Source organism: Larimichthys crocea, chromosome I, assembly GCF_000972845.2.
Source record: "Larimichthys crocea isolate SSNF chromosome I, L_crocea_2.0, whole genome shotgun sequence".
NCBI lineage: Eukaryota > Metazoa > Chordata > Actinopteri > Sciaenidae > Larimichthys > Larimichthys crocea.
Genome location: NC_040011.1, coordinates 26,608,903 through 26,624,948, shown reverse-complemented (window position 1 = coordinate 26,624,948; position 16,046 = coordinate 26,608,903). Strand labels below are relative to the sequence as shown.

Sequence of the window (16,046 nt, the reverse complement as noted above, 5' to 3'; positions counted from 1 at the left end):
ACTTTCCACCTCACTACATGTGGGGTACACTACTTCTTGAAGTGGCACTGAACATTGGCATTGGAGATAAATTGTGGTGTGCAGAAACATCAAATATAGACATAATTCCTAGGTACATGGCTGCACAACCAGACTGCAGACCCAAATGACTGTGATCAGGGTGGCGAGGTAGGTGTCTTTGGGTTCATCTGTCGACTTCGTAGTGTACTTAAATGGTTTGATGGGAATGTTAAATGTCTCCAAGAACTGAAACTTGAAGCACGAGAAACAGATGCCAACATACAGCACAGCCAGATCCATAACACATCTTGGAGAAGTATGAATACCAGCCTGGTCATCTGTGTCACGCTCATAACTTTATAACATCAAAGAGCTGAATGATGTGAAGAAGTGGTGTGCTTTGATTTAAGTGCACTGATTTCTTTTCTTTCTAGATCTCTAATCACCAAATATGACTAAATAACTTTAATGCGTTCTTAAAAGTACATTCCTTGTCCTTTTTTTATTTGTACTTTTTCTTATCAAACTTTTCCTTGCAAAATGTTGATTGTAGGCTATTTGGAGTGGAGCACTTGATTACTGAAATATATGAACACAGAGAATCTAAAGCTGGTCGAATCTGTGGGGAGGCAGAAATTTCCTGCGCAACAACCACAAAACATTTTCTCATAATTACTTTCGAAGCTCCCCTGAAGCTACAGAATCAAAGTGATTTGGAGAAAAAAAACGTGACATTCCTATGCAGGCGGTTTTAAGACTTTTAAGATGCTCTCTCAAAATGAAGCATCAGCAAATGTTTGAGTGATTTGTTACAGTGAAAATCACTGTATGTAGCTATGTGTTGACATCACAGCACTAAAAGGCTTGGCTCTGGTGTGAAAGCCTCCAAGTGTTGATATGCTAGAGTGGTTGTGTGTGTACATGTGTTTTGTGGGTTGGTCAGGAGAGTTTAAACTGAGACATTCACCATTTGTTGGGCTGTATCAGATCTAATGCCAGGAAAACAATGTCTGGCAGTTAGTGAAACCAAATAGCAGGAACTGTTCAATTGACCCCAAACATAAGCTGCAGAGTTAAGAGAGAAAGAGTTAAGAAAACGTTATCCTTCTTCTTTAATGGAACACACGTCTGCGTTAGATTTATGACTGTGTGCATTCATAGATAAAAATGATGTGAAATACAATTCCTAACACCAAATGTCTAGTTGCTACGTAACTGAGAGAGGTCAGGCGTTTTCTGTAGAGAGACGCGGTTCCTTCAGAGACGTCCATTTATCAAGTGCTGTCAACATGCCAAAAGTACAAAGGACAGCATATCCTTCGCTGGCTCCATTTCCCTTTTTGTTCGTCTTTCTTGTCTCTTTTCTTCCTTTAAACTCTCTTTTCACAGTCGTATTTAACATCTTTAAAATGTTCAGAGCACAAAGAAACAAACATATTTCTTTATTTTGAATGACAAGTAGACTTTATGGAGCGTTACTCTTTAACTTTTCCAATCAATTTTTCGATGCTGCCCATAAATATTGTGTTCCTCTATTTGTCAAGTAAGCAAACCAAATATTAGAGAAAAGAATTGAAGGAATATGAGCTTTCATTCAACTGTCAGGTGCTCACCGTCTGCATTTCATTGAGGTACATATGAAAGCTTGTTTAATGGGTCTCAAAGCTCATGTTGAGAAATGCCCTTCATCTACCCCAACCGAAGCAGGTGGGGACCGGGGTGGCTCACATAAAACAGAAACAAATTATGCTCAGGATATACTTGAAGTTCCAAGTGCACCATAAAACATAATGTGTCATTAATGAAGTTGCCTTTTCTTGCCCCTTTCCTCTTTTTGTTCATAACAATAGCAGCTGGAGAAACAGTCACCAGATCTGCTTAAACTTTATAGTCTATGCGGCCATGAATAATTTACTTTGATTTGCACATATCGGAAAAATAAAAAGGGAAATTTTGAACGGGAGGTTTTCTTCCCGGAAAGAGTAAAGAGAATTCATAATAGGGGGAAGGTGACATGACATCAAAGAGAAATCTTACACATAGATAAGACACAAAAGAACAGCGACTTCAAAACATTGCCAGTTTCCCCACTTTGTTCTTTAAGTAACCGTTACTTTTCTTTACTCGCTCACGATCAACTGAGAGAATCACAAGTTCTTTTTCCTCCATTTATTTAAAATGGTTCCTTCCTGACCTTAAGAAGCAGTACACTGTCTATAAGTATGAAATAATCAGTCACAACAGGAACAAGAGGCATTTGAGCTGCCTAATGTCTCACCATAATCACCATAACTAATGAAATAAATAATTAAGCTGTTTCATGTTTCATTAATCAGATATTCCCATGCCAACACGCTGTAGTCGTCTTGTCTGAGCATATTGGCGGTATTATGATTACTTCTGTCTCTTGCATGACACAAGAAAGTGGGGCGGTGAGGAGGACAAAGAGGAAGAGGAGAGGGGCAAAAAGCTAACAGGACAGTACATTAATACACAATTATCTGCAAGCAATATTCTCTTTTTTGGATGGTTTTGGATGGTGATCTACAGCTAATAACTTTCTTTTATTTTTTTAAGATCAGCACTGCCAAGACTGCACGCCAATCGTTTAACTCATTTCCTTCAGCCTGGTGAGATTCTATATTTTCTCACTGTAAACAAATCTCATTAAAAATAGCCTGGGAACCAGATGAATCTGCCAAGCTCATGTTTCATTTTCTCCGGCAAATGCATCTGGCTACCCTTCCGTTCAAACTGAATTACACCCATACTGGATCTGGTTGGGCCAATCACAACATTTAATATGGGTAGAGTTTTATACAGTGATTCAGGACCAGTAACAGAGAAGCGTCCACTCTGCAGGCCTGTCCATGCAACACACCAGACTCACAAAGCTCAGATCAAACTGTCAAACTGGACAGCGCTGATCAAATAGGGATAGAAATTCTGTTACTGTAGCACATATTTCTTGCCTCAAGTGTTTTCAGAAACACATTTTAGTCAACTGTTTAGCTGTAATTTGACCAATCACCACTCTTTACACTCAACTTGCATGTGTCACTCAGTGATAGAGTCACAGGTTTCATTGCTGTGATTGGTTTTAGGTCATGTTTGTTGCTCTGAATGGTTGACGGTCCATCCACCTTAGCATTTGGTCTATGCCTGTTTATAATAGCCCTTAGCAGTAAAGGCTAAAATCAACAATGGCGCTGATATTACTACTGTAAAGATTATTTCCTAAAATGCACTATTTACTCATATTTGAACAGTTTTAGCCTTTTTACAAAAAAGTAAAATATATAACTGTTGACCAATATTCTTTAAAGGTTTATGTCTTCTGTTGGAATAACTAAGCTTGGGGCTGAGAGCCAGAGATAAGCTGGGGGAGTTGAAAAGCTTATGAAGTAATGCGCTGCTTGTTTTGGTCTTTTCACAAGATTTACTGGCAATAAAAAAAATACTTCTCCAATAGTTTTCTCCATTAATATTCAAAGCACAACATTGTACTCCAAAATATAATCAGATCATGTTCTCTATAGGTGGAAGTCAAGGTTTAAGTGTGTTTTGGAGTTATTGTGTTGTAACATACGCACATAGAATAATCAAGAGGAACAATTAAAACATTTCTATAGTAAAGGGGTTTAAGAGTTCAGGGTCTTCTTCTACAGGTAAAAACTGTTTTTACAACAACTGTGAACCTGTTTTCAAAAGAGCACTTCTCCTGCTCCTTAAAACATCCCACAACTTGTATCAAGGCGGAAGAAATTATTGAATTTAGTGAATGGTTCAGTGAGTTGGGTTCCGGCAGACGTTGATCTTCAGCTCCGTCACTTCACAGTACACATTCAGGCTTTGTGAGCTTTCAAAGACACCTCACGTCTGTTTTCAGAGTCTGACTACTCCCCCAGAAAAACATTTCCTTATCTCTCATCTGTCAAGTCACATTTCTGTCTCACTGTACGTCAGCGAGACCAAGCCGTGGCATGCTCAGTCCCAAGCACTTCAAAAAAAAAGAAAAAAAAGAAAAACTGCATCTATAAGAAACAAATCAGCCATTTCCAAACTACATGCCTCTGTTCAGACAGATTCATCTTCTGATAAATGCAACAATATTAAAAGCAAGAGAGCAGTTACCCACTCTGAATACAACACCTCCTCTTTTAAGCCTGTTTTGACTCTGTCTGATCCTCTGTTACAATGAAGGAAGGGTGGATGATCATCATATCTTCTGAATGCAGCGAAAACAAACACTCCTGAAGAATAGTGCACTCAGGGATGAGAAGATTGGTATTTTTAAGTGCACAAGAGCATGTGAAAAGTTGGCATGCCGCAACCAATCCCCATCTCTGCAGCACATACCAGTACACATCAACAAGTTAAAGGTGTCAAACTTTAGAGTTTCTGAGTATTGAGGAGGCATTCAACACCAGCAGTGAAACACAGAGCTCAGTGATGTCAGGAGCTGGGTTGGTATAACCAGCCACCTGGAGAAAACCCTCAGTAGATTCTTATTGCTGATTAGACGGCGGAGAGCGCAGACCGATTCAAAAGACTTCCCTTATTTGTTGTTGTACAGTATCTATGGAGAATCTGGGTTTGACAGGCTTATGAGGGTGTGAAGCGTGTTTTCTGCATGCTCTTTGAGTTTGATCCTGCCCTTGCTGTAAACCAGAGTGACAAATGTACGGTAAAATACAAGACCATTTCATGATTTTGAGACCTACTCCGTGATGTGAATAGAGTTTTTAAAATCGCATGTCGAGCAGGTGCAACATCACAGGCCTGCAAATCTGTGAAGATGGAAGTCAACTGACAAGCCTATTGTGATTAATAAAACTGCTGGTGAAAGGAGTTCGCTGGGAATAAAAAGTTGCCTTTTTATCTCTGCGGTTACAGTAAATTGTCATCTCACAACGCATCTTTCCAAGAATCTGCGGGCTCCTTTGTTTCCAAAGACAGATCAGCCATATTGGACTGATTATAGAGACAACTGTATGAGAGTCACGCAAGAACCCAGCATATAGTCCCAGGGGGTAATTTGTCTGGTCGATTTAGGAAAAGAGCAGCAGTGAAAACGATTTGGAAGCTCATGATGAAAAATGTAATAATTTGGTTAGTTTGGATTTTAAATCACACTACAGAGGAGGAATCTGTCAAAGAGGAAAGAGGAAGAGCAGGAACATGAGAAGTTAATTTGTATTTATACAATTACTGTTGCGTTTGTGATTATTCTCAGCTCATAACTGAGTTCAGAGCCTGTCCAACATTAGAGGAGATAAACTCCAGCTGGTGTTCAAATTTAGGGATAAACAGACCCCCATGTCTGTCATAATTTCTCCCCAGAAAGACAGCAACTTAATAAGTCACTATGTTATCTACATGAAAAAAAATGTGTTTTGCAGAAACGGTTTAAGATAATTGTTAACTGCTGCATTTCAGGGCAACAGCAGTTCTTTATAGTTGTTTAATGATTACTAGGAACTCTATTCATGCAAGTATGAAATTACAGAAAATGTGTGTATGTGTGCGGTTGCTCTGAGGCAACACGACAAAATGAGAACTACAGACTGGCAGAAAATTGCTGCCCTATCTTCCAGGGGGTTTTGGCAAGCCCACAACATTTCTCAGCTGAATTTGCAGTGCTGCTGATAATGTCACGATTAAAGGCAGATAAGTTAATCCACCAAGCCTCTGATTCTTGACATTTCATGATATGAAGCACAGGCCGCCCGAGGGTAGAATCACATTTCTTTAAAGCCTCAGACGAGCAAAAAACACAGCTCGTGTTCTCTCATATCTTCAGAAAATAAAAAAGACTTTAAATTGTCCCAATGTAGACGTCACACTTTCTTCTCTCGTTGCTGATCTCTCCGGAGAAGCTAATTAGCATCCACGACCAGATCTCACGTTGACATTTTGCGTTCACTCGAGCTGTTGACGCTTATCTTGATGGAGGTCTGATTTGTTTTTTCCATTTTAATAAAGGTGCGCTGTATCTGATGGAAGCTCTGGAAATGGAAGCGGACGCGGAAGTGCGGAGTTCACTTTTGCACAACAATAACAACAACACGAGAGGCCTGCCACTGTTGATTCATTCATCAAAACAACAATACAAAACATCCGCATACTTCATTAGCATTTTTGAAATCAGGGGTTTTTTATAGATGCGGATGATAAACAGGAAACACATTAATTGTGAATACAGTAAATAATGCAGCAAATCTGTCCCGGGATCAGGGGACTAATTTAGCCACAGCTTAGAGGCCATCTGTTGACAGTTTCTGCGGTACAGCATGACTGATATTTGCAAAGAAACTGTTGCTCAGAGGAAATGCGATGATACCTTTTCCATCATCTGTGTTACACGTATCTGTGGAATGCCTGCCTGTTATTAAAAACTCAGGAATCAGGAAAAGTCGTCATCAGTGACCAAATCCAGACATACGCCGCATTCCTTCATCAAGCACTTCCTGTAAACAGCCAAGTGTTTCCTGTGTTGAGGTACATGTGGCTGTATTACTGCCCTCTGACTGTTGCTGCCTGTGTTGCGTTGCCAGGTCTCACTCCACATCCCTGGATGTAAAAAGGCAATCCTCCACTGGCTTACACTCACGTCATGGCACACAGTCTACTAATACACTCTGAGGAAACACCATCTGTTACATTTTCATTGCCGGCTCTGCTTCAAGCTAAGACAATTAAAGCTAATAGAGTGCAAATGTTTGAGCCCATACTGCCAACTTTACAATGTCTCACACATTCGTATCCATATCCATAGGACATTTTAATGACTATAAATAAATTATAATGATGGTAAATCCTCAGTCATAAGTTGTCATGGGTAGCACCTGGATTCAGCACCCTCTGGATATTTGCCTCAGTTCTTAATACCCACATTAACTGTTAATTTGAAATAACTCGGCAGCAGTTATCCCACATTGCTTTAAAATTATGCCTGAATGTTGATTTAAATTGAATTTTGAATTACTCCTAAGTACTAAGTGGGCTGGTAATGGCACTATAATCCCCTCTATCTCTCATTACGTACAATTGGAAAGAATTGGTCATGCTTTCTGTCAGTGATCAGCGAGCACCTTTGAGAAAATGCTGTGAACAGATTCTTTTAAAGGCACTTGGGAGAATTATCTTTCAGCTAAAAAAAGGACAGGCTTGGATAAGCATCTTTAGCCCCCGGGGCTTGGCCACCCCTGAGGTGAGAGGATTGCTTCACATGAAGTGAAGGCTTCAAGTGCTGCATGTAAAAATGGAAGGTGCTCTTGTTGTTGGATCTCAAGTGGGTGGCACAGACATGTTGCCCTCTGGGACCCAGGGCCTTAGGGAGACAATGGCCGGGCTGTGTGAAGCAGGAGCTGCAGAGTCGAAGGTCACAGGGCCCCTCTTCTCAGGTCTACACCACTAAAGTGACTGTTTAGTGACAACACAGAGAAAAAGGACTATGGTTGGGGGTTTGTGTCTAGAGGTTGTGACCAAAGGCGGTCCATCTATCATGTGTCACTTCAGCCCTTTGGGGACTAAGATCTATGAGCCCAAAGTGGACTGAATACATTATAAAACACCTATATTTAAGATTATTAAACAACTGGTTCCCTATAGTGCATTTAACTACTAGCAAGATTAATTTTCTTCACATTGATTAGTTCTACTGATGGTTGTTGGGCCAGATCTTGTAACAGGGTGGAGTATAACATGCTGTAATAGGGTGGAGTTGGTGTTTCTGCCATATTCTGGATGCTTAGTTTAAAATGCAAAATTTATGGCCAGCACAGGACGATTTTCTTCTCAAGTGGGGACGTAGAAACTTTTAGTATTGATGTTCCTCTATGGCTAGACGCGATAAGAAGACTTCTTGTACTTCTAGTGCCTGCTTACAGTTCTCACAATTCACAGCAAGAAATGCAACCTTTCCTGTTTATTGTGTGATATTGTGTTGATTTATTTTATAGCCATGCAGGGTGGTGGTTTTGTTGCTGCTTTTGTTCATGCAAAGAATAAAATCTGTGCAACAAAATAAAACAAATGACTTCAGGGGCAGTGGAACAAATAGTGCAAGCGATGGGATCAGTCAGAGTCTGATAAGTTTTTTCCTGCGGTTACTCTCCGAGTCACGGACACTAACTTCAAACAGCGCGAATGATTTAAGTCATACCTTCCTTCGTGACAGTGGTGCCAGCGCCACTGTTGGTAAAGAATAGTGTGAGGAAGAAAGGTCCATACAGCTGGCGTAGATACAAAAGCAGGAAAGCATGAACCTCATCTCACACCTTCCCTTCTTTCATCTACTTCCCCTAATAAGCTGGTATTTTGATTCCTGGATTCCTGGCAAGCTGCCCTGTTTGCAATTCAAAGAGTTTTCAACAAGAGCATCTGTTTGGGTATTATCATAAACCTGCATGCACCCCCACCCTTCTCCTCCCAACGCCCCCTTTTCCTCCCACCCTTTGCTACCTCTCTCCTTCTCTTTCAGTGCGTGTGCACTTGCATGTTTGTAGAAAAGGGGTGGAGAGGTTGGGTGATGATGGGGCGGGGGGTGGTGGAGGGAGGCTTTTCCGTGACCCACAGAGTCAATGATACATAAGCCACATGACCAACTAGGCTCACACACACACGTAGAGACACACACACGGACAGACAGACCTGCAAGCGGACTTCCAGCACATTCACAGCTCCACTGAACTTGGCTCATGCTGCCATTTCTCTGACAGAAGAAAAGAAGACACACATACACACACACACACACACACCTCCGTGGGAGAGCTCGATAAAGACGTGCCTTCAGTCTTGGAGTGGCGCTGTCACACACTGATATACAAATACGCATTTAGACAAAAACACAGGCACAATCAGGGAGCCACCACCACACACACACACAGACACGCACACATTCCCACAAATTGACACACTCACTTCTCACATACACACACACACACACACACAGGAGAGCAAACAGACTCTCTCTCTCTCTCGCTCAGCTGCTCTCTCTCTCCCTCCCATCCACACACACACATACACACACACATACACACACACACACACACACCACTACAGTATATCAGCGAGTGACTAGCGGAGAGCCAGAGGGGAGTGCAGAAATGAATGTGAAGATCCTGACGCTGGTGATTGTGCTCTTGGTGTCTCTGCTGTGTTCTGCCAGTGCTGGTGAGTACAGGAGCGGCCAGCCTCGTCGCCGGTCGTCTCCCTCTGCTTTCTATTTCTCTCTGTGTTTGCCTTGAGCTCGTGCAGGCAGCTGTAGTTGATCAGTTACCCAGCATGGTTAGCCTTGTGTGGGCTCTAAAAGGCAGGAATATCAGCACCTGGCTGTGTACAGTACTGCACTGCAGTGGTTATACTGTCTGCTATTGTACTGCCATGGCTTTTATGATAAACTTGAATGTGGTTTTCAAGCTTTTTATTCTTATTTTTCTCCCTGCATCACCTTGGTGTAAGCTTGTAAGACTTGGAGTATGAAATATTAAGTGGTTTTTGCTGATGGACATTCATGTGTGGAGCTATTCCTGAGTGATAGATATGCTGGATGTATGGGTGACTGTTATGGCTGTTATGAAATGTAAGATATGTATTGTGGCTTCATGTATTCCATCTGACCAAAGTGCTATATGACTGTGATTGTGCAGCAGGGGCAATACAGCACCTATATATGCGTGCGTTCATCCTGTGGTGATAATAATGAGGACTGTAATTGTTGTACGCATCGATGAGGGGAACACAGATCCCAGATGCATGGATCGTCTCCTCAGGGGCTCAGTCTTGATGCCTTGTCACAGTAAATTTCCGTAAAGTGCTGCTGCATCTCTTGAGCCATTGTTGGACTAGATATCAATTCAATCAATTTAAGTGTGGACCTAAAATGTCTAATATTTGGAACAAAAACATTGACTTGGGACAATTATACAGGGGCAGGGCATTCTGTCTCTGGTGGCTCATGGGAGTAAATGGGTTGTGAGAATGTGTCTTGGGGGTTAGTTTGGAGACTGATGGCAAGTCTGCAGATGTGATGCAGGTAACATTGTGGTGTGAAAAAACAACAGTTAGGCCTGTGTAAATGTCTGGACCATTCTTGGGATTATCACCTACCCACCAACAGTGGCTTAGAAGACACACAGACAGAAGCTGTGTTTAGGTTGAATACATGTGGATAATGTAGCATAGATTGGGATTCTAAGATGCCTTACACAGTACATCTTGGACGATAATACGCCTAGGAATATATATATATAGTAAGATGCTGTATAGGTTGTATGTTGCTAGGTGCTGTACAGACTGTGGTTGTAAGATGCTGTGTAGACTTCATGCTTGCAAGATGCTGTCCACTCTGTGTATCGATCCATGGCCACAGCACTCACAGTTCCCATGCTTCCCAGCACATTCGTTACAGCGACATGCTATTTTTGTCAGAGGCTCTCAGCACATGAGTAAATGGGAAGCAATTATCTAGCATCATGGTCAGTGTCGTTTTTCACGCCCTGCGTGTGGCTAAGCATGTTCCACGCCTGAGAGCCCACCGTGCTACATAAGCGACGGGGAAAAACAAGGCTGCTGTGCCTCAGGCTTTTTTTTTTCGTGGGAGCTTATCCTTCTCAACGTTGTACAAGTCATGCCGCTTATGTGCCTCTCTATCCCCTGGCTGCTACTGTAGTATCAGAGCTCCATTGACAAGAGAGGAGGAAGAGAGAGAAAGGGAGTGAAAGAGAGGAGGGGATGCAAGTGTGTTGCGGCGCTGATGGGTGTGGGGAGGGATGCTAGCTGGAGTGTGTCTGCGTAGCACAAGCCTCTGCTACAGTATGCGCTGTCGCGGGAAGGTGTCGGAAGAGGCTCTGCATGTAGGCAGTGGGTGTGAAGCCTTTCATCTTGAGACAAACGCTTTTCCAGTTCAGTGGGCTTTCTCTCTCTCTCAGGCATCTGTGTGTGTACATGTGTGTCTGAGAAAGAAAAGAGATATACACAGAGAGTGAGACAGAGAGAGTGTGTGTGTGTGTGCACAGGAAGCTTTGAATATAGACTGATTTACAGTCTTGACTGTATTTATGGATGTATTTGCATATTAGAAAGAACTCCTAGTGCAACAGGCAATTCACCTCATCAACCTAATGCTGCTTACAATATTCATCCAGTACACTAAAAGAGCTACTGTGGCTTTCTCTATGTAATATTAGCATCCTTTAGCAGCACACTTCAATTACCCATCCTTGAAAAGCACTCTGGCTCAAGAGTGGGCTCCAGCTTTAGACATGTGGTATCCATAATTCATCCCGAGGACGATTGCTCTTCCTCCCCATGTAACTCTTCAGACTGCTATATAAACAGTCCTTATTCTCAAAACATTCTTGTGTCTGTCACAGACTGTTAAAGAATATCAAAGCTTCAATTTTCTCCGCCGTGGAAACACCCCTGCCAATCTTCACCTAGGGACGCACAGAATAAAAACAATAGCAGCTGGCTCTGACATTCACATACACCTACCCCTATGCACATACACACAGAAGGTGTAATTGTGAGGTCTGGGTTGAACAGGTGTGTGTGTGTGTGTGTGTGTGAGAGAGAGAGAGAGCGGGGCACAAAGCCCAGATCAGAGCCATTATCTGACAGAGAAATCGTCTGCTTGCAAAGGGGGGCGATTTTATGAGAGCTGTCAGCAGTGCTATTATTCCGTATTAAACTTTGATGTATTGTTGGGGCTGGCTGTTCTGTGGCACCATCATGCATACATACTGTACCGCAGCCCGCCTCGCTCAGATGCTCAACCAAGTGTTACGGGTCAAAGTACAGCCAAAAAGCGGAGGGCTTCAGCACATGCAGCCTCATTACAACACCCAGAGGCGATAAAATGCTGACTAGCTACGTCTGATTATTTTGTTAAAAACATCTAAACCAACCACAGCCCGGAAGCTTTAAATCATAATCCTTCGTTTTCTAATGTGAAGAAGGTGTTTGTGCCCGTGGACGTGATTATGGTGAACGGTAAGCGAACAAAAGCGGCTAAACTTTTCCAGATGTCCAGGCATAACATACTAACAGTGGGCAAACATTTTTGTCAAAGGGGGAGCAGTGAAAAGGTTATTACGGGATTATGGAGAATTGCAGGGCCTTTTCCTTTTTTTTTGTTTTTTCTCTTTCTTTTTTTTTTTTTGAGGCACAGGAGCTTGTAAGCACCAGCTGGGTTTATGTCACACACGTACCACAAAACACACACACACACACAGGGTCAGATGAAATCCATTTCACGAAGAACCTGGATTTCCTCTTCATGCAGCATTATGAGGAAATAGAGCCAGCAGCCTGCAGCATCAGTATAGTTTATCTGCTGCAGACAACACACACACACACACACACACACACACTTTCGCGAGTTGTGTTTTGGATGTGACTAAAGAGTGATTTGTTATTCTCTTGCTGATTTGGCTCTTGTTTGACCTCTGTGTGCATAAATAGTAGCACTAGAACAATGCTGTTGTGATCCAGACAGTATATATCTATGTTGCATGGGTTAGCGGTGGTTTGACAGGATATAATGTGAGATTATATATATTTGTCAGCTTGCCATACTATTTATAATGTGGTATCTTACCCTTTAATATTTCTGGATGTATTTTGCCATATTCAGACATTTCTGACAGCGACGATATATCTTGCTTGGTAAAAAGAAATACAGACGTGTCAACAGACTGCTTGCAAAATAGGTTTAAATGGCAGTACATCTAAATAATATCCCATATTTACTCTAATACAATCAATTTAGCTACTTTAAAATGAGCCATTGTATCTCATTTTACTTGTTAACAAATATGTAACCCAGCAAAAGTAGAAAATTAAGGCTGTTTAAATGGTGCGAGCACTTAGTTAGCGGTGGGGTAACCGTACTGGAATAATATCTGAACACTGCCAAGTCAGAATAATGGGAGATTTTTCAGTTCTTCAATTGTTGGAATAGTCAAAAAACAGACATTCCTGTGCAGTTATTTTATATATTAACAATATATCAAAGTTATAGGGCACATAATATACAACTCAGTGTAGCTGTAGATTTCAATGAGGAGAAAAAAAAGGCTTTCTGTGATAGGCCGCTCTGCATCTGTATAATATCACCTAACGTGAGGTTGGTGAATGGCACTCAAAATTGCTCTGGAGTGGGTGGGAGTTGAGGAAGAGATTTAGTGAAAAATCATAACTCATTTGGTAGGGATATAAGGCTAACCTTTGGGCTAACACTCTCCGGAGAGCTCAGCCGTTGAAGACTTTGGCATACGTGACTGCTGGGCTGCTGTAATGTAATTCAGAACTCTTTGAATGAATAAATCTACTCACTTAGATCTCCCTTGAGAGCATATTCAACGAAGGGGAAAAAAGCAAAGGGGGAGTAAAAGTCGGGCCAAGGGACAGAAAAATAAAAGGGCGGACAGGAAGAGAGGCTATCTGGGAGCTGAGGGGTTGTGTAAGCTTTCTGTGGTGAAGGAAGTCACAGCTAGATATAAAAACTCCCAGCTGGTGATCTAGTCCTTTTTAACAAATGTCATATGTGGGATAATGATATCTCTTGGCTGCAAAGAAGAAATCTGTTCAGCTAAACATACTAACACCTCTGATTCCATATGAAAATGTCTGTTGCAGACCCCCCTTTAAGTTTTGAGGGCACAACCGGGAGGCTTAGACAAGGGCTGGTGGTTGTGTGTAGGGGGGGTCCCATGTTAACCAGACCTCATGTGATCACCAGACCCTATCCTCAGGCCCGGGGCGCTCCTTACAACTTAATTAGAGCCAGATATTTTCAAAAACCGCTGTTTTCCACCAGTGTCCAATATTAAAGTGATTTATGAGTCTCTTTTTGAACATTAAGTGTTACATTTATTGTGGTAGTCCAGGCAGATCAGATTCCTGATCAAGATCTAAGTGGACATTTTTATTAACGGGCTGCCAGACCGCAGAATAAATATTGTGGTCTTTAGGAATTCAGGTGCTTTAATTACTCTCATGCTCAATTTGTAGGAGTCCAGAATTGGAAAAATATGACTCCTGTATATTGTTTTAGAGATGTCATTTGTGGTAGAAATTCATACTTGAGCAGCTGAAAGGGCACGTTGAAGCAGAAGTGAATTACTCTGGAGAATCAAAATGGTTTAGGGTACTGTCACTACATACATCAAACCTCTATAGGCGCCATCGTGGATCAGTGAGATTTCATATAATATACGGCTAAAAGCTCTGCACAGCTGCCTGTTGTTAGGAGTGTTCGAAGTCAGACAAGAGATTTCATTGCTGTGAAGATGAACAGTGTGGACTGGGGCTATGAATGGTGTAGCGGGACTGTGGGAGAGATTTTGGGTTCATTTAGTGACGCCCCCACTGGGATCTGCCTAAACTCAAAGCCTCAGGCAAAAAAGGATGTGCATGTCATTTTATTCGCAGAGAATCGGAGGATGTTGCGGTGTGCCTCACGCAGTTTCAAACTGTCATGCACCTTATGTTCTCAGGCTAAAATGAAATGCTTGAAAATGGTAATTGTAAGATCTCTTCCGTCTTCCACAGAACTGGGGGCCCTTCTGTGACAACACAGAAATCATTCATTTATGAAATCATGCATTATTCATCACAGTAGCTTTGTCTTTGATCACAAATGTTATTTTCCCTGGGAGACTATTTCACACATACAGGTCTACATTTAAACACTGGTCAATCAAATTATCTGCCACTGACTAATAGCATGGATCCCCACAGACTGCTTCCTGGTTCAACACGGGGCCCCTCGCTGAGTCCCTCTGTCCCGCTGCTCGCTGGGCCCCTGAACATGAACAGATGTTTGTAAAAGTAGAAGAGCAAAACAAAATATGGAATTCATAAACATGCATCCACATGTATCAACAGTTCAACGGTTGATGAAAACTTTGCAGCTTGAGGGCCAATAAACATTTAGCTTTAGCTCACCTGCAGCACGGAGCGGCTGAACCTGTCAGTAAAAATCCTCATAAATTTTATTTCCTCACTAAATATATCAACTTACATGTGACATACATATGACATAACATATATCATCTTTCATGCACGCCATAGGCTCGTTATATTAACAATAAAAGTGAGACATCTTTACACTTTTAAATATAATGGAGCTGAATTCAATGTGTAATTTTATATCTGTTTTTTTGTTTCTGCTACAAAGCATTTAACCTCTCTATTATCAGTTTTACATGAGCCATAATTCAACTATTACTTTCAGAGGTATCATGTTCAGTTTCGTCTGATGCAATGCGTTACCACAGAATACAGCTTATTTCATTCATGTAATATATATTTGCTATATATCTCAAATACTAATTGCAGGTGACTGATTTATCCAGTCAGGCTTTAGGTGTCAGAGCCATTGTTTTGTATTCTTTAGTGGGGAGGAGACGTAACACAGTCTGATGCAATGTTGCTGCTATTTTCCCTTAATAGTACTGTATGTGCTATGGGAAGAAGCGATGAGTCCCCTCAGGCTTTAAAAGCTGCAGTGAACCCTGCGCAGTGACGTTTCTCTCCCTCTTTCTGTCTCTCTCTTTCTCCCACATCTCAAATGGGAGAAGACATGCAGGTTCACAGCATGGGGGGAGTGATGACACAGGAGAGGGAGGGGCTGTGTTTCACATCTGATTAGCGTGCCCATGGAAACGGATGGTTGGAGGATCTCTTTGCCCTTGACATGCAATCTCTGGAGATTAGGGCAACGGTTGGTAGCCTTACCTACCTACTGTACCTGCCATGCGCAAAGATTTAGCCCACTGCTGGTAACGGAAACAGCAACACCAGCATCTCTCCTGCCTCTGCTCTCAGCTGTTTTGACTCCTCTTGTGAAAAAAAAATCTCCCATTGGAAATATTTCATGTTTGCTTCTCTGACTACACTGCTCGTGAACAGTAGGTTCTAACCTGCAATAACCTTGTAGCCACAAATTCACCTCTTTAACTGGAGTGGGATTGTGAATAAACCAACAGGCAGTCAAGTGGTGAGGGGAGTCAGTGGCTTCATTAGCTGGCTCAATG

General features: G+C 41.9%; 1 protein-coding gene and 1 long non-coding RNA gene across 2 annotated transcripts in view; one reads left to right on the top strand and one right to left on the bottom strand.

The window, feature by feature from the left end:
* The first annotated feature begins 8,755 nt into the window (after nt 1-8,755).
* Nucleotides 8,756-16,046, top strand: part of apln (apelin) — a 21,404-nt gene continuing 14,113 nt past the window's right edge. The window contains exon 1 of the mRNA XM_010731961.3: nt 8,756-9,177. Coding sequence (XP_010730263.1) covers nt 9,111-9,177 — 67 coding nt within the window. The 5' untranslated portion in view covers nt 8,756-9,110. The remainder of the gene's footprint in view (nt 9,178-16,046) is intronic.
* Nucleotides 13,985-16,046, bottom strand: part of LOC113746325 (uncharacterized) — a 24,111-nt gene continuing 22,049 nt past the window's right edge. The window contains exon 4 of the long non-coding RNA XR_003462746.1: nt 13,985-14,812. This is a non-coding gene — a long non-coding RNA (uncharacterized LOC113746325). The remainder of the gene's footprint in view (nt 14,813-16,046) is intronic.